The sequence below is a fragment of the Narcine bancroftii genome, chromosome 2 (assembly GCF_036971445.1).
Source record: "Narcine bancroftii isolate sNarBan1 chromosome 2, sNarBan1.hap1, whole genome shotgun sequence".
NCBI classification, from domain to species: domain Eukaryota; kingdom Metazoa; phylum Chordata; class Chondrichthyes; order Torpediniformes; family Narcinidae; genus Narcine; species Narcine bancroftii.
This window is the reverse complement of record NC_091470.1, coordinates 142,395,411-142,417,868: the sequence shown is the minus strand read 5'-3', so window position 1 is coordinate 142,417,868 and position 22,458 is coordinate 142,395,411. Positions and strand designations below refer to the sequence as shown.

The following is a 22,458-nucleotide window of genomic DNA, read 5'->3' as shown; positions in this document are numbered from 1 at the left end:
AGGGCAGAGAGGAAGAGCTTCAAAGTTTGCAGAGGGATCTGGACCAGCTGGAAAAATGGGCTGAAAAACGGCAGATTGAATTTAATGCAGACAAGTGTGCGATGTTGCATTTTATAAGGAAGAAATCAAGAAAGGACGTACATGGTAAATGGTCAGGCTCTGAAGAGTGCAGTAGAAGAGGGATCTGGGAATACAGATAAATAATTCCCTGAAAGTGGTACCACAGGTGGATAGGGTTGTAAAGTGAGCTTTTGGCCTACTGGCCTTCATAAATCAAAGTATTGAGTACAGGATTTGTCATTATAGTGGTACAGTTGTACGAGACATAGGTGAGGCCAAAAATGGAGAAATTATGTGCAGTTTTGGTCACTGAACTACAGGAAAGATACCAATAAGATAGGAAGAGTACAGAGAAGATTTACTAAATGTTGTCCAGTCTTCAGGAACTGAGTTACAGGGAAAGGTTAAACGGGTGAAAACCTTACCCAGAGTGTTTTTTTTTAAAGAATAAGGGGAGGTATTGAGGTATTTAAAATTGAGGGTGATAGAAAGAGTAAATGTAGATAGACTTTTTCCACTGAGGGTAGGTGAGATACAAACCAGAGGATGTGGGTTAAGGGTGGGGGGAAAGTTTAGGGGGAATTTCTTCACACAGAGAGTGCTGGGGATGTGGAATGGTGCACCAACAACAACCTTGCACTCAAAACACCAAAACTAAGGAGCTGATTGTTGACTTGAGTAAAGGAAAACCAGAGGTGTACAATTGGAAGATCAGAGGTGAGGAATGTAAATTCTGGGAGTCACTATCTCAGAGGATCTTTCCTGAACTCAATGGCACTGTGAAGAAAGCATGTCAGCGCCTCTACTTCCTCAGCATTTTGCAGAGGTTTGGTATGATACCAGAAACCCTGGAAAATTTCTAGAGATGGAAAGTGTGCTGACCGGCTATTGGTCTGGTACGGGGACACCAATACCCTTGAGTGTAAAGCCCTCCAAAAGATAGTGGCCACAGCCCAGGACATCACAGGCAAAATACTTCCCATGATTGAGAACATAGGAAACACTGCTGTCAGAAAGCAGCATCAATCATCAAAGATCCTCTGTTCTTGCTGCTGCCATCGGGAGTGAGGTATCAGTGCCATAAGACTCCACTAGGTTCAGGAACAGCTGCTCCCCCTCCACCATCAGACTCCTCAATGACAAACTCAATCAGGGACTCATTTAAGGACTCTTACTTTGCACTTCATTGATTTACTTTTTTATTCTCTCTATTGCACAGCATGATCTGTTTACAGTTCTTATATTTGTATGTTGTGTACAGTTTTTGCACTACCAATTAGTGGTAATTTTGCCTTGCCTACAGGAAATAGAATCTCAGGTCTGTATGTGATGTCGTATGTCCTCTGACAATAAATCTGAAATACTTTTCAATCTTTTAAATTTTTTTAAATAATAGTACAATGAAGGAAATTAAACTGAAAATACAGTATCACATATGAAGATAAAATTTCAAACAGTATAAATCTTGGTTTCCCCCTACAGGGCGCTGCATGTGATACGAGTAATGTTGGATAACCTGCTTGCGAGGAGCCCTGTGTCAATATGTTCGCAAAATTCATTCTCTCTTCCAAGCATGAGAAATATAACAAAATCCTTGACATCACCAGTCTAACTTCAGGCTGCATCAGGAATGCAACAATGTGGTCAAATGCTGGCACTTTGGATGGTTTTTATTTCAGAATTCCAGCATGTACATTATTTTGCTTTCCTTGAAGGTAAGCAAGCAAGTTTCACAGCATTCACATAAAGACTATGCAACACCATGGCATTAATCACTGTGACATTTATTTAAACTAATTGTTTCCCTGAGAAATGGGGAGCTTTTTTGCCAAACAATAGATCATTACAAAGCAGAAATGATGAGAGGCAGGGGATGGAGGGATATAGCCCACGTGCTGGAGGATGTGCTTCATGGTTTAAATTGTTTGAATATGTGATTACAGACACAATGATAATTAAAAGATTTATAATGAACTTGCAGTGATACATATGCATTTAACCAAGCATCAACTTGGTCACTTTGCCTTTATGACCATGGGGAGTTGTGGTGTGAGTCCAGCCATCTTGTACTTCCACTGTTACCACAATGTCTGTCAGTGGAACTCCATCAGATGAAATAATTCCAGAGAAATGTTTGGACATCAGCAAAGATCGCTCAGAGGAAGCATTCCATCAAGAGTTGATTCAGTTAAACAACTGGATGGCAAAAATCTCACTATCAGCTATGAGGAAGGGAGGCAGCTCACTGACACAGAAGGGACTGAAAGATAATTGGGACTCATAAGTTTCCCAAATGTTGTGCCAGTGTCTAATCCTTCAAAGGGGAATACTGTCTTCCTGGCCAGAGACAGTTCCTAGTTCTGGGGACAAATGGCTCAAAATTAATGAACAACTGAGAAACAAGATCATAGTTTTTGATTGTAATATTTATGATTTTTTATTCTGCATTATTTACAAAAGCTTATTTACAGATTTTTCATTCAGCAGTAATATTGAGCTAGTTTTTGCAACAATAAAATCCAAACACAGGAACAACCTCCATAAATAGAGCCTAATGTAGTGTTTTAAAGGTTCTCGACAGTGCTTCACTAACTTTACTGCTTGTGCTTTGAGACATTATCCAGTGACAATAACAACACAAACACACACACAGACACAGATGATCAATAACAGTTTCCACACAGAGGCAGTTAAAACTGAATCTCCATTAATCAAAGTGCAATGCAGTTCAAGAATAGCATATTTGTAAATTTGGAATAAACTCTCCATGTTTATAATCCTGGTTTCAGATGGTTTCCTTTAGAGAAGGGTCTTCACCTTCACTGCTGATAAATAATTTCCTCAATTCCATCAACTTGTGTCTCTTTTGGTGATTCTGTAAAAATCAAAGACATTTGCAGATTATTCCCAGCATCAGGCCACAACACACAAGTTGAGTCCATCTGGTGAAATGCTGTGGCACGTTGGAACCCTCCTCATTTATTAAGAGGACACGTTGATGTTTCTTCTGGTTTAATGGTCTGGGTCTTTGTCTTTTGCAAGGAGAGATTTAATGGTTTTAAAAGCTCACTCCTAGTTCGGACTGTGCAGGGGAGGGTCTAACTCCCAATGCCAGTCCAGAATTTCAAACCTTGCCTTGGACGCTCTGGGTGTGGTGCTGAGAAAGTAAGAGCAAACTCTTTTTCCTCTTGTGGTTTTAGTTCCTGCGTGTGGTTTGTGTGGGCTTGATGTTCAGGCTTCAGAGATGTGGGCATGGTGTTGGATTCCAACTGCTGATGAACAGAATGACAAAATGGTGGGAGTGGCCTGAGATCCTTCCGCCTCTGTCAGAGGTTGTTAATGAGGGTGACAGGTGACAGTGCGTCTTGGCGGAGAGAAGAGCAGCATCTCCTTGTGCCACATGAGGGATCCCAGACTCTTGTCAGGGAGGGGGGAGTGCTGTTTAAATTTGAGGGTTTAAATTTGCTCACCAGGGCAATGGGATTCTTTAAGGCACTTCATGAAGGAGAGAAGCAAAGCCAATGGGAAGGTGGGAGAGTAAATTAAACAATACATTAAAAACAAAGTCACTGGAGGAGGGCAAAATGCAGAATATTGTTAAAATGGCAAAACTAAAGGCACCGTGTCTGAATTTGCACAGCATCTGCTCCAAGGTAAATGAATTAATAGCTCAATATCATGGGGATTACTGAAACATTTCTACAGCAATGATAAAAAGCCGAACGTTCCAGCGTTAAAAAGAGGTGTAGTCACACGAATATTCCGCAAGGAGTTCAGTGTACTGGCAAGATCTTGGCTTGGCTGGACATGAAGTAGAATTAGAACATCCCAGGAGAATGCAGAAATGGTTGGTCAATGTTCAAGGTCATCAAAAAGAAGTTATGCTGATGGATTAACTCCAGGAATTCGAGGTATCAAGGTGGATACAGAAAGTCATTAATCTACAGGTACTCTGGACAAATCACATTTGCTGTATTTGTATGGGAAATAAACTCATGGGTTGTGTTTCAGATGTTTCTCTCGATTAGCCCTTCTCAACCTTTTCGCGGCTATGCCCCCTCCCCAATTTATGGACCCCTTCCCTGTGGAGCAGTTGTTTTGTTTTTTTCCTTATTTCTACCGACTACATAAAAAAAATCCAGAAAATATATTTGTTACATGAGGGGAAAATTTAAATGCGCCGTGCCCCCGCACCCAATAGAGAATGGGGGGGGCCTAGATCATTACCTTGAGGAACCAACATGGGAGAAATAACATTACAGCACAGGCCCTTCAGCCAACGATGCTGTGCTGGTTAAAAATATACCTAAAACCCATCAAACCTCACAACCCTCTATTTTTCTTTCATCCATCTGCCTGTCTCAGAGTCTCTTTAATGCCCCTAATGTTCCACCCCTAACAAGGCATTCCAGGTACCCGCAACTCTCTGTGTTTATATAAAAAAAAAACCTGATGTCTCCCCTAAACTTCCCTCCCTTCACTTTGTACAGATATCCTCTGGTGTTTGCTGCTCCCACCCTGGGAAAAAGGCACAGGCTGTCTACCGTGATCTTACTGTGGGGTATTAACATATATGTTGGCTGATTGCTTTTTTAAAAATTTTTTTTATTTTTCACACTATAAACCATATTGACCAAGATACATACATTTTTTCTCTTGAATATATACAGTGTCATTTTCTCCCCCTTTTTCCCCCTTCCCCATTTATTTGAAGTTCAATCTATAAGATACATTAAACCCGTTAAACAATGTTGTCATTAATAAAAATAAACAAGAAATTTTACTGAGTCAGTTCTTTTCGTTGTCTTCTCCTTCTGTCATTTTAGGTGGTGGAAGTCCATGGTAGGATTTCTCTATTGTGTTTCATGTATGGCTCCCATATTTGTTCGAATATTGTGATGTTATTTCTTAAATTATATAGAAACATAGAAGATAGGAGCAGGAGTAGGTCATTCGACCCTTCGAGCCTGCTCCTCCATTCAACGAGATCATGGCTGATCTTAAAGTTCAGTACCCCGTCCCCGCCTTCTCTCCGCAACCTTTAATACCCTTATACTGAAGAAATATATCTAATTCCCTCTTAAATATATTTAATGAACCTGCCTCTACTGCCCTCTGTGGCAATGAATTCCACAGATTCACCACCCTCTGGGTAAAGAAATTCCTCCTCATCTCGGTCCTAAATGGTTTGCCTATTATCCTCAAACCATGGCCCCGGGCTCTGGATTTTCCCACCATTGGAAACATCCCATCTGCATCCATTCTGTCCAGTCCTGCCAGAATTTTATATGTCTCTATGAGATCCCCTCTCAATCTTCTAAACTCCAGCGAGTACAATCCCAATTTGCGCAATCTTTCCTCATAAGTCATTCCTGCCATTCCAGGTATCAGCCTGGTGAATCGCCTTTGCACTCCCAAAACTGCACACAATACTCCAGGTGGGGTCTCACCAAGGCCCTGTACAGCTGCAGTAAGGTATCCTTGTTCCTATACTCAAACCCTCTTGATATGAAGGCCAACATACCATTTGCCTTTTTAACCGCCTGCTGTACCTGCATGCTCGCCTTCAGAGACTGATGTACAAGTACCCCTAGGTCTCTCTGCACTTCCGCATCTCTTAATCTATTGCCATTCAAATAGTAATCTGCCCTCTGGTTTGTATTACCAAAGTGGATAACCTCACATTTATCCACATTGTAGTGCATTTGCCATGTATCTGCCCAGTCCCTCAATTTATCCAAATCACACTGGAGCTTCCTGACCCCCCTCTTCCGTGCACACAACCCCTCCTAGCTTAGTGTCATCTGCAAATTTGGAGATATTACATCCAATCCCCTCATCCAGATCATTAATGTAAATTGTAAACAGCTGGGGTCCCAGTACAGATCCCTGTGGCACCCCACTTGTCACCGCCTGCCACTCAGAAAATGAGCCATTTATCCCAACTCTCTGTCTGATTGTTGATTAGCCCCTTATCATTGCATAATACCCAATCTAAAATGGCCTGCTCCCGAGTTTGTTCCTCGACATATTGGTCTAGATAACCGTCCCGTAAACATTCAAGGAATTCCTCCTCCTCAGTATTTTTACTAATTTGGCTAATGGTTCATTTCTATGTACCATTGTTGTATTCTCAAGTTATCTTCTAATTTCCAGGTTGACATAATACATTTTGTTGCTACAGCTAGGGCTATCCTAACAAATCTTTTTTGTGCTCCATCCAAATCGAGTCCAAATTCTTTATTTCTTATATTACTTAGGAGGAAGATCTCTGGGTTTTTTGGTATATTGCTTTTTGTGATTTTGTTTAATATTTGGTTTAGATTTTCCCAAAATTTTTTCACTTTCTCACATGTCCAAATTGCATGAATTGTTGTTCCCGTTTCTTTTTACAGCGAAAACATCTGTCTGATACTGTTGGGTCCCATTTATTTAACTTTTGAGGTGTGATGTATAGCCTGTGTATCTAGTTATATTGTATCATGCGTAACCTCGTGTTTATTGTATTTCTCATAGTTCCGGAGCATAGCTTTTCCCATGTTTCATTCTTTATCTTTATGTTTAGATCTTGTTCCCATTTTTGTTTAGGTTTACCTTTTGTTTCCTCATTCTCCTTCTCTTGCAGTTTGTACATGTTTGTTACAAATTTTTAAATTATCATTGTGTCTGTAATCACATATTCAAAATTGCTTCCTTCTGGTAACCTCAGACTATTTCCCAATTTGTCCTTCAAGTAGGTTTTCAGTTGGTGGTATGCAAACATTGTATCGTGAGTTATATTATATTTATCCTTCATTTGTTCAAAGGATAATAATTTATTTCCCGAAAAACACTTTTCTATTCTTTTGATCCCTTTTCTCTCCCATTCTCTGAAGGAAAGGTTATCTATTGTGAAAGGGATTAGTTGATTTTGTGTCAATGTTTGTTTTGGTAGTTGGTAATTTGTTTTATTCCTTTCTACATGAATCTTCTTCCAAATGTTGAGCAGGTGATGCAATACCGGTGACTAAAAGCTAACTATGACAAGTCAGCGAGAAGCTTAGGGCCACTGGTTCAACGTGGCACAGTGAGACTCAGATTCCAACATTTGGGACAAAAGGTCACTGTTCTGGAGGAAGTACATCTAAGATCCTACACTGTCAGAACAGAAGATGGTCAATTACTGAGGAGGTGTCAAAAGAGCCTGCTGAAAACGCAAGAGACACTGTAGAAGAGACAGATGCAGAAGATCCAGCCTGCACAGCAACAGAGGAACCACCACCAGTACTAGACAGTAGTGGACCAGCAGAGCCAACATGGCGTCTGTGTTAAGAAGATCCACATAAGTTGTCAAAGCACCTGACAGACTGCACACTTTTAAAAAAAAAGTCAGTGCTGCTGATGTTCTCGTTACGGTTGCGTTGAACTTTAAATAGAAAGAATATCGTATTAGTGGGCCATGTTAGATTAAACATTTCAAGGAAAGGGGATGTAGTGATAGAGTGTTACCACTAGCAGGAGTCTGAGATGGTAGATTCAAGATGGATACCTCCACATAAGGTCCTGTCTGTGTGTGTTCTGTTGTTAGTGCTGTTTGGTTTAGTTAATAAATCTAGTTGTTTAAAAAGAAAAACAATTAGCACTGTTGTCAGTACAGACAGTGTGGGACGAAGGGCCTGTACCTGTGCTGCAGTGTCCTATGCAAGGACATTCACGTTGTGGACATGTAAGCCACGTTTGCAGCAATGTTGGGAAGTCTGCCTGCCATTAGTATGTCAGCCACTGGGTGGCAGCACTGCACCTTCCTTTGAAACAGCATTGAATCCACTCCACGGTTCTTACCCTGGGAATCGCAGATAATGGTAACACCTGGAATCTGATCACTCTGCCTGCTTACAGATTTTTAGAAATCTAGAAATGACAACAGCAGTTGAAATAAGATTTAGTTTACAGCTATTTTGTTCACAAAAGATTGTCCACCGAGATGAGATTAATGGCAGTCTTTATGTGGCTTGGGCTCCCCTCTGTCCCACTGCTGTTAGTGAATAAGGCAACCCTGAGTGGACCCATCAGCATTTTCCTACCAATGTCTCCTCCTCTGGAACCAAGTTAGCTGCAGTTGTCTTTTATCTAGAATTTGTGTGAAATTTCCAAAGGGGAATTTACAGATGATGGAATGGAGTGTGTCTGGCTATTTGCTGCCTGATGTTTTCTGACTTTCCTGTTAAACCTCAGGAACGATTCCAGATTGTTGGCCTCTTATTGCTCTGTTCAGAACTGGAAATATTCCCTCTGCGTCTATTTTTATTATTTTTAAAAAAGCCCTCATCAGAAAGAGACTCATCTGTTGATGTTTCCCCCTATAATACCTTCACCTCTCTTGGATTGTTCTCTGTCCCCTGTCCAGCTGCTCTCCTTTCTAAAACTCATGATGACCAAAGCTGTTTGTAGGTATGATCCAATATCTGAGAGATGCTGAAAGCAGCATCATTGAACAGAAGGAGAAGATTAACTAGAGCCAATCAGAAGAGCAGCATCACCTGCACCTCAGGAGATTGACGTCACAGTACAAGATACCTCCAGTTTTTAGGTGTGCACACTAATAGGCTGTTGTAGCCACCAAATAAACGCACATTCCTCACAACTGTCAGTAGAATGACTTTAATCACGCGATGTGCCCTCTTTTACATCACTTCCAGGTCGGAAGCCCGTGAAGCATCCTGACAGCTCGTGTTTCTGCCCCAAGACTTCGGAGGGCCCATACCATCTTCTCGGGTGAGTACACCGCAGCGATTCGGCCCACTACACTACCATCCCCCTCCCCGAATCACTGTTATCTATTGTGAAAGGGATTAGTTGATTTTGTGTCAATGTTTGTTTTGGTAGTTGGTAATTTGTTTTATTCCTTTCTACGTGAATCTTCTTCCAAATGTTGAGCAGGTGATGCAATACCGGTGAATTCCTACGTTGCACCAATTTTTCATCCCATTTATATAGTATATGTTCAGGTATCTTCTCCCCTATTTTATCTAGTTCTAATCTGGTCCAATCTGGTTTTTCCCTTGTTTGATAAAAATCTGGTATGTATCTTAATTGTGCGGCTCTATAATAATTCTTAAAGTTTGGTAGTTGTAAGCCTCCTTGTTTGTACCATTCTGTTAATTTATCTAGTGCTATCCTCGGTTTCCCCCCTTTCCATAAGAATTTCCTTATTATTTTCTTTAGCTCCTTGAAGAATTTCTCAGTTAGGTGAATTGGTAATGACTGAAATAGGTATTGTATCCTTGGGAAAATGTTCATTTTAATACAATTTATCCTTCCTAATCTTTCCAATGCTCTAAGTTGTCTTGTAATTTTTTCATTAATGGATGATAATTTAGTTTATATAGATGGCCAAGATTTTTATTTAGTTGTATATCTAGGTATCGCATTGCTTGTGTTTGCCATCTAAATGGTGATTCTTTCTTAAACTTTGTGAAATCCGCATTATTCATTGGCATTGCTTCACTTTTATTTGCATTGATCTTGTACCCCGATACTTCTCCATATTCCTTCAATTTCCTATGTAATTCTTTTATTGATATTTCTGGTTCTGTTAAGTATATTATAACGTCATCTGCAAATAGACTGATTTTATATTCCTTCTCTTTTTTATCCCTCTTATTTTATTTTCTGTTCTTATCAGTTCTGCTAGTGGTTCTATAGCTAACGCGAACAGTGAGGGAGATAGTGGACATCCCTGCCTTGTTGATCTACTTAAGTTAAATTGTTTTGATATATATCCATTTACTGTCACTTTCGCCAATGGTCCCTTATATAATGCTTTAATCCAATTAATATATTGCTCTGGTAGGCTGAATTTTTGTAGTACTTTGAATAAATAATTCCATTCTACCCTGTCAAAGGCCTTCTCTGCATCTAAAGCAATTTCTACTGTTGGAGTTTTATTTCCTTCTACTGCATGAATTAAGTTAATAAATTTACAGATATTGTCTGTTGTTTGTCTTTTTTTAATAAATCCAGTTTGGTCTAGATTTACTATTTTTGGTACATAGTCAGCTAATCTGTTTGCTAATAGTTTAGCTATTATCTTATAATCTGTGTTAAGTAAAGATATTGGTCTATATGATGCTGGTGCAAGTGGATCTTTCCCTGTCCTTGGTATTACTGTAATTATTGCTGTTTTGCATGAATCTGGTATGCTTTGAGTTTTATCAATCTGGTTGGTTACTTCCAGAAGAGGAGGAATTAATAAGTCTTTAAATGTTCTATAGAATTCTATTGGGAATCCATCCTCTCCTGGTATTTTATTTTTCGGTAGTTTTTTTTAATATCTCCTGTAATTCTTCTATTTCAAATGGTTTTATTAATTTATTTTGCTCCTCTGTTTGTAATTTCGGTAGTTCAATTTTAGTTAGAAATTCATCTATTTTGTCTTCTTTCCCTTCGTTTTCAATTTGATATAGTTGCTCGTAGAATTCCCTGAAGTTTTCATTGATCTCCATTGGATTATATGTAATTTGCTTGTCCTTTTTCCTTAATGCCTATACCATTCTTTTAGTTTGTTCTGTCTTAAGCTGCCATGCTAGAATTTTGTGCGTTTTTTCTCCTAGCTCATAATATTTCTGTTTTGTCTTCATTATGTTCTTCTCCACCTTATATGTTTGTAGTGTTTCATATTTTATTTTTTTATCTGCCAATTCTCTTCTTTTAGTTGTATCTTCCTTTATTGCTAATTCTTTTTCTATATTTGTTATTTCCCTTTCCAACTGTTCTGTTTCCCGATTGTAGTCCTTCTTCATCTTAGTTACATAACTTATTATTTGCCCTCTGATGAACACTTTCATTGCGTCCCATAGTATAAACTTATCTTTCACTGATTCCGTATTTATTTCAAAGTACATTTTAATTTGCCGTTCAATGAATTCTCTACCAAACCTGTCAAGATATTGCTGGAGGAATGTTGTAGCACAATTGCAATTTCCACCTCATGGAAATTTCTCTGAAATGTTAGTGGAAGCAACACTTTAAAGTATGAATCAAGTCTGGAACAGTAATTTTCCAAAATGATGAACTGAAGTCAAAATATTAATTGTAGGTTTTAATTATTGAACATCTTCTCTTTAATGAGTGAGGAATCATTCATGAATCTGAATTTTTTATAATGTTCCCTTTTATCATTCAGCACCCTTGGGAGATATAGAAAGATTGTGCAGTATTGTAATTATTGTCTGAGATAATGTTACATAAAAAGTGGCTGTTCATAATTAATTTATCTGTGTGTGGACAAGCTCAGCATGGTTATCAACTTTTCTCATTGTGATGTGTTACATTCCATGGAGAACGGGTTGCAGAGATCTGTGGGATGTTGGACTAATTGGGTCTCTGGTGGAGTGAGGTGGTGGGGGGGGGGGGGGTCGGGGGATGCAAACACAAGAGGGCCTGCAGTAATGTACTCAACCTCAAGGCTGTGATGCAGAAGGGTGCACATCCTGAATCCTCATCACCAATGCATGCTCTTTGGTCTTGCCCCAGTACCCAGGGGAGACGAAGAACCACGACACAGGGCAGATTGTTGTCAATAGCCCACTCGTTTAATCTCATCAGATTAATGATTGCACACTGACTGACTGAACTCAAGCTGGGCCCTGAAAGGTGCCTGGTCGCAGCTCCTCGTCACCTTATTTTGTCATGCAAACATCACATACACCAAGATCTCAGGTGCAACTGACAGACTGACAACAGTCAAAGCAGACAGCACAAAACACTTCAGACAGGCAGACAAGCACATGATAAGAAACACAAATTAATTAGACATGTTAGTTTACACAATTTCAAGCCGTTTATACCTGTTTCAAACTCACCTTTCAATTAAACTGCTGCAATATTTATTTCTCCAGATCTTGCTGCAAGAAAGTTACATTGAAATACATCTAAGTTTAGTGTAAAGGAACCATTAATTCCATTTCCCGAAATCTTTAAAATTGTTCAATTATTTGTAATTGAATAATAAGTAAATGTACCGTGATAAACTTCTGCACAGTCGTTCCGTCAGGATGGAGTCTTGGCAAGACATGGATTCCAATGGAATCACAGGAGATTGTCTCTTAAATAACTGTTTCTGTGCTTAACAATGGTACCTCTCTCATAGCCATAGAAGCTTCTCATTATCCCACTCAGAAACATTCAAGAGACATTTTGAATCTGATGTGATATTGGTTTCTGCCTAAAGTAATTAAAAATTCCTAACAAAATGAAAGCATTTAAACTGTTTTACACCCAGTACAGCTGCGGACATCTATCCAAATCTCTCCATATCTTAGCACAGTCAGTGCCACATTATTACAGTGGCAGCATTGTGGGTTAGAATCTGGAGCTGTCCACAAGGAGTTTGTACATGACCTGCATGGGTTTCCCTGGTGCTCTGGTTTCCTTCCACCCACCAAAACCATTTAGGGTTGATGTTAATTAGGTGAAATTGGACAGCAAGGTTTCAATGGCTTCTCCGTGTTGTAAATAAAATTTAAGTTAACTGTGGTCCTTGAATGCACCTGTCACTTCCTGCAGTGAGCTCATTCTCGCAAGGACCAGTTTACACTTTCCTCCAATTATTCTTTCATTCACCTGTCCAACTTAATTTTGGATGTTTGATCCAAATGAGCAGTGGGAAAATCCTCTCACCTACCATGGAGTCCTGACTGGCATTCCTCTTCATCTATATACTCACCCATACTTCTCCCACACCTTCTCCTCACAGTCCCCTTTCTGCACTCAATCTCTGGAATGTTGGGCCCACTGGGGTGCTGGATAAGGAGAATGGCAAGACAAGTGTGGCCACACTAATGATCGTGAGGTTCTGAACCAACAGAACTAACTTTTCTTCCATTTTTGCTGTTTAAGTGATGTTCACATCACTGACTGTGCCCTTATTTGTTGTCCATTCCCCATTACTCTGGCCTGGCAACCAATTAAAGTTGACCACATTGATGTTCTAAAGAAGTGATTCTCAATCTTTCTTAGTCTAAGGTCCACCTGGCTTCCAGCCTAACCTGCCATGGCCCATGAGAGGCAATGACTGAGCAATATTTTCAAGTCAAAGGCAGCTCTGTAAGAAACACATCCTTATCAAATTTAAAGTATTTTATTTAACATTTTTAAAGGCCCACATGGAAACACTCTGCTGCCCAACAGTGGGCCATGACCCACTGGTAGAGAATCATCATTCTACATAGAGTATAAGAGGCTCGACTGGGTAAGGGGGGCCAGACCTTCTTCCCTGAAGGACAACAGTTTTAATAGAATGGGCTTTAACGACAACCAGATAGTTTTGAGGAAACGGATGCTGGTTCTAATTATAGGTTTGTTTAATGATGTGAATTCAAGTTCCTTTGTTGCTGTGGTGAGTTTGATTAGTTATCCAGAACCAGTTGAGCAACTTTGCCACTACACCACACTAAAACCCAGTGGAGAAATAAACTTGGTCTGCTAATTGGAGAAGATGGGTGACAAAAGCAGTTCCAGCAGTTCGTCAAGTAATGCTGAATCAGAATTGTTTAAAATTCACTCAATCCCTGGACAGATTATGGACTGGTCACATTCAGAGACAGTGGGAGAGAGGTACCAGGTGCAGCCGAACATCAGGAACAGGTGAATGATGAGAAAAGTTCAACACAATCAAGGCAGTATAGTCTGAAGTTCTAATGAAGGGTGGGAGGTGTCTAACGAGCTGTCACATATCTTGATTCTCCTGAGCTAAGCCATGGGAGATTCCCATTCGCCATTTTGGAAAGTGCACCAGCTGCCTGCTGACAAACATTTTATGCACCTCTGGAAACCAAGCCAACCCCAGCGTGAAGGCTAAGGAGCAGGATGCCTCTAGATGCCTGTCCTATGAGCCTGCACAAGCTGATGGACTTTGGCTGAAAGAGGATCACTTCCCACAGGGATTAACCATCAGTGTGGCTAACCCAATGACATCCGAGTCTTGCTTCCATTGATCCAATGCAGCCACTTAGATTCTCCTGTCCTGTGCTGGAGAACATTGCTGAGTGACAAACGAACCACCATGGTTGTGCCCAGTCTTTGACTGGTCTGGACCCATTTTGTGTAATTATCCTGCATCAAAATCTTCAGAATGGACATCAACATTATTCCATACACCTGATGCATCAACCTGTTGCTACAAGTTCTTGTGACTCCAGTTTAAGCTGAATTTGAGTTTTCCAATACTCCACACAGAGCTGCTTAAACTGAGCCGAATGCATGAATTTCTCCATCACCCTTTCTTCCTCACTTACTGCATTGAGTGAATGAAACAACCAGACAACACATTACAACTAAAAATTCAGATGAACACCACCAGATTGTGATCAATGCCAATAACCATACATGGACTTGTGTTGCCAAACGCATGGTAACTTCATCCATTTAATGAACGTGACACCTAACAGTGCCATTCCTAGCAGAACAAATGTACATCCTTCACAAATGATCTCCAGGCTTAATCCTTAGATTTCAACTTTGTACAGAGGAGTGAGTGGTTGATACTGAACATGAAAATGCATGAAAAATACATGGTTTGTTTGAAAGTTGAATGTTGTAAGCAGCCCTGCCTGATATCCAGTTCCCTGGAATTATTAACTGGTGAATGACTGCAGGAGCAGACTTAATGGACCCAAATGGCTTACTCTTGTTTTGCCCCTCAGTTGCTGAATGTATATTCTGTCTTCACGTGATAACATCTCACAATAAAACGCAGGAAGTCATTGACCCTGGGTGACTGACCCCACGATTGCAGTCCCAGATTTGCTCACTGCTTTGAACTGGGCTGACTGATAACTGGTTTAGGAAAGGGAGAAACAAACCAAGCAATTATCTGGAGCGTGGATGCTGCTTTGGGATGGTATTTTAGAATTCAACATTTATAATGAATAGGGTGTCCCTTTAAAAGAGCCCCGAATACATAGAGTGAGATACTGTGATTGTAGTAAAAACACCAACTCAGCCGTTCTCACAGCGTCCATGAGAGGTAAGGATATTGAAGAAGGGCTCAGGCCCGAATGCTGCAAGACCAGCTGAGCTCTTCCAGCATCTCTGCGTTTTTACAAAAAAAAATAGAATTATTTCTTCTTTTTTTTTTGTTGATCCAAACCAAGGCTTTTAGGAGCTCTTCACAGGTGGCCGACCAGTCCGGAATGATCCGACCTGGCTAGGGACACAACCCTTTAAGGCCCAGACAATAGGCGTGGCTTAGCTCTCAGCCAATTGCTGTAAGCACAGTCTAGATACAGTAACTATATACACTATGTACATTGGTGATAGATCTGTACTATCACATTCACCCGTTCTTGGAGAACTGACCCTGGAAAAAAAAAAATAAATTCGAGGGAGAGAATGAAAGGAAGGGGTAGGACAAGGACTGTCAAGGTCTGACCATCCGGCGTGACCACCGTGGTGCCAGGATTGGGGTCGCTGGAGTGGTGTCGCCAGCGGGCTCGTCGGGTGCGACTGCTCTGTCGGTCAATTCCCCAGTCGTGTTGTCGGCAGGGTGGCCCGGGTCGTTGGGGTTGAGGGTCTTCATGCAATCAAAGTTGGAGACTATTCATCCCTTTGTGTCATGCCAGGCCTCCGAAAAGTCATCAAATGATCTCACTCCCATGCACTTACCCGCAGCATTGTTCTGCATATTGCATTCTACACACCAGAAATTCTCCATAAGATTGCAAATTACATTCTCGATACTGAAAATGAACTGGAGTGGATTGCTCTGTTTTCCAGGATCTAGATGTGAAAATAATTTGCACATCTTTATGTGAAGATTTAGAAAACATTCAGTCTCAATTTTGAGAACTGATCATCCATTATTTTCAGGGACGATGTCATGTTGGGAGGCTGAGAGGTATGGGCGATTTAATGGCAGGCTCATTTCCAATCTGGCAGCCTGTGTACTACCAGTGTAATGGACACCAGCTCCATTGAACATCCATTCTCAGGAAAAATCATTTGTGTGACTGTACTTTACTTTCGTACTTTCATCGTGCCAGCAATCGGGACCGGATTAGAATCCTGTGCTGTCTGTAAGGAGTTTGTAAGTTCTCCCCATGTCTACATGGGGGCTCTGGTTTCCTCCCACCCTCCAAAATGTATGGGGCTATAGGTTAATCTGGGTGTAATTGGGCAGCACAGGTTTAAATGGCTGGAATCAGCTCCTATAATGTTGTAAATAACGTTTTAAAAAGAACTTGCAAGTACTTCTGTGAAATAAACTTAAAGCTTCAACCAATTTTGAATAAACTAGTGATAGCAAAGGTTACAAACTCTTGTCTAGGATTCCACAATAGACATGCACGAAGCTCCACATTGAGGAATTAAACTCGAACCAGCACGGAATGCAAATGCAGTCATCATCGTCTTACCTGGCTGACTTTGTGTGGTTCAGACTTCTCCAGCTTAATTTTGATCTCAGGTAAGGGTAACTCACTGCTCTTGTTAGCATCGAGGAGTAGAGTGCGAGATCCACCTGCAGACACCAGGATGTTTTGTGTGAGTCACCAAACATGGGAAGAAAGAAGGAAAGAAACATGAGCAAACAGACAAGAAAGTTATCTCGGTCCCAGAGAGAAACCCAATGCCTTAAACCAGTGGTCAAGAGGATCTGTAAATTGGTGGTTTGTTCTTCTACAGAATAGAAGTCAAAGGAACTACATTGTTGTAGATAACTTGCCTGAGTTTGAAGTGATCATAGAAAAGAAGATCTTGAAGCAATGACTTCTCTTGGTTGTAGGGCAGCGTCTTGACCAATGGGCATTGGGTCCAAGTTCCCTCCCAATGGATCAGCTCTTGTCACTCCTGGGCCAATGTCACAGCTGAGGTTGTTACAGTTCAGGACCCTGTCATTCTAACCTCAGGATCTCCCATAGGCTGCTACTGAGACTAGGCTGTGACACGATTGAGGGAGAACCAATCAGGGCTTGGTATCCTCAGGCCTTGGTTGCTATAGAGCCTAAGGTAGGGTCAAGATTCCCTGCTTATTTCAGGCCTAGTAACAGCCTGAAATAGACTGTGAGGGAGATTGGGGAACAGAGCACTGGACAATGGAAACCAGGAAGAGCAAGGAAGGTCTCATGGTTGGTATCCCAGTTGCTGGGCAGGAAAGAGGACAATCAGCACAGAAGATGGAGAGCACAACCTGACACTCTTTCCCAAGTTCCTTGGCCTGTTGATGGGCACCAGTGAGATGATGGACCCTTGGTGTCCAAATCAATGCATCTCTCAAGATTGCCATGCAGATTTGTAGGATAGTTAAGAAGGACTGTGAGACCCCTGGGCTTCATTTCAGGGGATTGAGTTCAAGAGTTGAGGGATCTACAAATCTCTGGTGAGCCCACAGTTGGAGAATTGTGTTCAGTTCTGGTCACCTCATTATAGGAAGGATGTGGAAGCTACAGAGAGGGGGCAGAGGAGATGTTGTCTGGATTGGAAAATAAGTCTTATGAGGCAAGGTTAGCAGAGCTGGGACTTTTCTCTTTGGAGCAAAGAAGGATGAGAGGAGACTTAGTAGAGGTCAACATGATTATGAGCAGCTGAGATATAGTGAACAGTGCCCTTTTTCCAAAGGCAAGAATAGCAAACACCAGAGGACATCTGTACAAAGTGAAGGAAGGAAAGTTTAGGGGAGACATCAGGGGAAAGGTTTTTTACACACAGAGTTGTGGGTGCTTGGAATGCCTTGCCAGGGGTGGTGGTGGAGACCAAAACATCAGGGGCATTTAAGAACTTCTTAGACAGACACATGGATAAAAAGTTATGAGGTAGGGAGGAATTAGTTTTTTTTTTGGTAAGAATATATACAGTAGGTCGGCACAACGTCGAGGGCTGTAGGGCCTGAACTATGCTGTAATGTTCTATCTTTTAATAATTGGTGTTTATGGAAAGATGTACGAGGCTGTGTCTGAACCCACCTGTGGAGCTGCTGGCACTGTGTGCACTGGTGCTCTCTTCCAACCATGTACTATAGGTGAAGGAGTGGCGTTTATGGGATGTATTGGAGGATAGGCTGTCCTGTTGGCACAAAACAACAGGGGGGTTGAGTTGAATCTGTGGTGGAGCAAAAAGCACTGAGTAAAATATTATCAAATGTAGATAAAATGCAAAATATTATTAGAATTGCAGCATTGTAACAGTTTCCTTGTGGCAAGTCACTGGAAGAGTGGTAATCCTGAAACATGTTCATTAATTCATTCAGCAATCTGGATGATTAGTATATTAAAGACCATAACACTTGGGAAGGAGAGTTCAAATTAAATGTAACAGTAACTCAGAGCTCTCTCTGTTGATATTCCACTGGGAGCCAAGAATCGTGGACCCGGTCATGGTTTGCTTGATTCACACACCTTAACTGCTTAGGATGCTCCTGCATTCCAGTTTTCTTTCCGAATTGAGTGCACCGGGATGTTATGATTGCTTTAGGGCAGCAGTGGGATGAACCAGAGCCTGAGGGGAATTTCCCAGTCTCGCTCTCCTGAGCAGCCTCTGGCATCATGGCTGGGCATTATTTATGGACATTGCTTGGATCAGGAGCTGTATGCTCACGATCAGCCATTTATCCCACAATGATGAAGAAACTCAGCTGGTCAAACGGTGTACTTTATATAGCAAACATAACAATACATGACCAACGTTTCGGGCTCCTTCTCTCTGTGTGAGACCCCACCCCATCTCCTTGTGTGGACACCTTTTATCTGTGTGAGACAACCCCTCTCTCTTTGTGGTATCCTCTCTCTCTCTCTCTCTCTCTCTCTCTCTCTCTCTCTCTCTCTCTCTCTGTGACACTCCACCTCTCCCTGTGGGACTACTCCTCCCTCTCTGTGATGTCCCCCTCTCCCTGTGTTTACGTCCCCCTTTCACCTCTGTTTTGACCCCTCTGAACTCAGGCGGCTGCCTACACCTTGCTCATACCTGATGAAGGGCTCCAGCCTGAAATGTTGGTTATGCATCTTTGCTATATGAGGTACACTGCTTGAGTTTCTCCAGCGTTGTGTTTTTACTTCAACTACGGTGTCTGCAGACTTTCCTGTTTTACTTGGGTTTTGATGGAAAAACAGTGACTCACTGATAGTTTTACCACATCTTAACAGCATCATCTGGAATAGGGGCAGATGTTGTTAAACAGCTGCTGGTCATTCCCTACACACCGCACTATGCTTTGGAGACTTTGGCATCATGGCCTGACAAGAACTGTTGGGGACGTAAGACCCTTGGAAATTTCTACAAGGGGGGGAGAGCATTCTGACTGGTTGCATCACTTGATGAAGGACTAAAGCCTGAAATGTTGGCTGTGTATCTTCATCTTGGTTATAAAACTTGACCTTTTCCAGCATTATGATTTTACTTCAACTACTGCATCTGCAGACTTTCGTGTTTTACTCTAACAGGGGTGCAGTGCTCATTTTGTAGATGTCAGAGCTCACCAAAAACAGTGACAAGGAGGTGCCAGGACGGCCCCATGAGATTCCTGGTGCAGTACTTCACTGAGCTTTGGCAGCACTGCACCCTGTCTCTAATCCCAAATGGAGATGGCCTTGGGCAAGAAGCAGTGCTGAAGATGCAAGGAAATCCATCTAAGGCATGAATGGGTGGGAGAGGGCAAGACACAGAGTGGGTACTGATGAATGGTTCCAGGAAAATAACAACAAAGAATCGAGTTGACTCAATCTAAGTATTTGATCTGTCGGTTACCATCCCAGTGTCATAATCTTCCATTGCTTCACTTTCCTCCACAACACTAGTAAAACTGCTGGCATTCGACGAGGAGTGGGAGAGATCCTGAACACCTTCAATTGGAGCCTTCTGACTTAATGTTGCTCTGTAAGTAAACAACAAAATTAACATTAGATGACTTTACGATCTAGAATAAGAGTGGCAGAGATGATCACTGGGGTCTCCCCCCCTCCCCCCCAACAATCGGCACAATTTACCAGGATCATTGTCTGAGGAGGCAGGCAAAATTATTGAGGACCCCTTCCACCCTGCACACAGCATTTTCCAGCTGCTCCTGTCGGGGAAGAGATACAGGAGGATCAGAGCCAGCACCACCAAAATGGGAACAGCTTCCCACAGGCAGTGAGAATGCTGAACGACCAAAGGAACTGATCACACTAATCCTCTGAGCCTCTCCTAGTTATGAAGCAATATTTATTTATTTATTTGTATAGATGAATGCTTGTCTGCTTGTGAGTTATGTCTGGTTGTGTGTCTGCGTGTTTTGTATTGAGAACTGGAGAACCGGAGAACGCTGATTCGTCAGGTTGTACTTGTACCATCAGAATACAATAGGTTTGACTTTTTTTTAGACATACATCATGGACTAGAAGGGCCGAGATGGCCTGTTTCTGTATTGTAATTGTTATATGGTTATATGGTAATAGGTCCTTTCAGCCCACGAGCCTGTGCTACCCAATTACACCCTTGGTATATTTCGAATGGTGGGAGGAAACTAGAGCCCCCAGGGAAACCCATACAGACACAGGGAGAATGTGCAAACTCCTTACAGAGAGTGTCGGATTCAGACCCCGGTCACTGGTGCAGTAACAACGTTGCACTAACCACTACAATAACCATGCCGTCTTGAGTAGAGAAACAATAAGGTTGTTTGCTCTCAGCATAAGTTTAATGTCAGATCTCATGCGTCTGTGGTCAAAGTTTATATTAAAAACGCACTGAAATGCCAGAGGAACTCAGCCGGTCTTTCAATATCCATAAGAGACAGAGATATATTATGAGATATAAAGTTTATATTTTTCATTTTAATCTAAACTAAATCTGCCAGCAGTATTGGGCAATCAGTGAGCTGCCGGAGGAACTCAGCTTGTCAGGTAGCATCTGTGGGGAGAGATGGTCAGTCAATGTTTCCAGTCGAGTCTCACTGGAGGGCCCTGACCTGCAACGTTGACTGATGATCCCTCCCCATGGTCACTGCCTTATTCCTTCAGCTCAGTTTGTGCAAGTTCCCAGTACCTGCAGTTTCTGTGCTTTCCTCTGCTGGAAGTATTGGGAGGTTTGGAGACTTGTCCAATCACAACCACAACATGTGGCTCTGCAAATGGTTCAGCCTGAGGCTACTAAATCTCCTTCGTCTGGGTAAAAGTAGTGAATTCTGCGTGGTTATTCAGTGAAAATGAAATGAAAAGAGGGAAAGATTTGACTAAAGAGAGAAATAAGGATGTTAGAAACGGGGCAGGTGAAAGATAAGGGAAGGCACCTCAATTATTGATGTTCTGAATGTTTGGAAGTAATAGATAAGGCCCTTATCTGATAAGACATTCTGATACAACCAGGGCAGGTGTGATTTTGTGTGATGTTTTTATCGGCCACACACATAAACATGGTTACCACCAGAATAAGAACTTTAACATTCCAGGTGGCAACTGGTTGAGCAACGGAGCTTCCAGGTGTTTGCAAAGTTGGGGGAATGAAGGAGGAGGGGACAGGTGAGAAAGTAGAGCTGAGTCCACAGCAAGATCAGCATGGCCTTGCTGAATGATAGAGCAGGCTCATGGGGCCAGATGGCCAACTCCTGCTCCTATTCCTCATGTTCTTCATGTGGAATGGAACATAAGCAACACTGGATACCAGAGACCTCATCATCCAATCTGGCAAAGCATTGACCCATTAATGGTTTACATGACTAATGATGCAGATGAGAGATGGAGTTAGATTATCAGCAGTAAGTGACCTCTGCTATCCATCCGCTCATCTGCCAGCTTGTCAATGTCTCCCTGATGTCTATGGCGATCCTCACCACAGTTCAAAAGAAGATAAGCTAAGGACAAGGCAAGAGAGATTAGATCTGATGATGCACGAGAATGAACTGGAGGAGGACTGAGCTAAAGGGATGGAGTGGCATGCAGAGCAGGGAGCCACAGAAAGGTTTGGAAACCTTCAGCCCAAAAAAACCTCTGTATTTTCTAAGTTTATCCTACTTTTGATCTTTGTTCCTCTCAGAACTTGCTGTCTTGAGAGGAGAGGGAGAAGATGAAATGGTCAGTGGGAACAGTAGCATATAAAGTTGTGTTGAAAAGCCACGTTCAGTTTTTCAGCACCAACCTCAAACTTTCGCTGACAGAGAGACCATTCTTTAAATTGCTTACAAATGGTGTAAAATGCAAAGGAAGTGCACACACCTGTTCTTCGTTGTGGGCATCTCAGGAGAACTCTGACTGGATGAGTTTTCAGGCTTCGGTTCCTGAGATATGTGACCACTGTCCGGGGTCTTCTGAGCACTTGACATGCTCTCTCTGTGCACACCAAGGGGCAGCAGGTTTGAAAATGCATTGGTACAGGAAACAAATATCTCCATACAACACTTGCGTGCATCGTAAACATGTATCAGTATAGAACACTGCATACTGTGCTGGGGCT

At 41.8% G+C, this 22,458-nt stretch overlaps 1 protein-coding gene across 20 annotated transcripts in view; it reads right to left on the bottom strand.

Annotated features, from left to right (window-relative positions):
• Positions 1 to 1,823: 1,823 nt before the first annotated feature.
• Positions 1,824 to 22,458, bottom strand: part of rap1gapa (RAP1 GTPase activating protein a) — a 343,293-nt gene continuing 322,658 nt past the window's right edge. For 18 of the 20 annotated variants that reach the window (XM_069918270.1, XM_069918269.1, XM_069918287.1 and 15 more), the window contains 5 exons: positions 22,221 to 22,334; positions 19,777 to 19,903; positions 18,000 to 18,099; positions 16,455 to 16,558; positions 1,824 to 2,935 (listed from right to left, as the gene is read on the bottom strand). In XM_069918270.1, the coding sequence (XP_069774371.1) occupies positions 2,846 to 2,935; positions 16,455 to 16,558; positions 18,000 to 18,099; positions 19,777 to 19,903; positions 22,221 to 22,334 (535 nt within the window). In that variant the 3' untranslated portion in view covers positions 1,824 to 2,845. Of the gene's footprint in view, positions 2,936 to 7,841; positions 7,951 to 11,903; positions 11,946 to 16,454; positions 16,559 to 17,999; positions 18,100 to 19,776; positions 19,904 to 22,220; positions 22,335 to 22,458 lie in introns of those variants that run through there. The other 2 variants (XM_069918272.1, XM_069918274.1) reach the window with 2 other exon arrangements.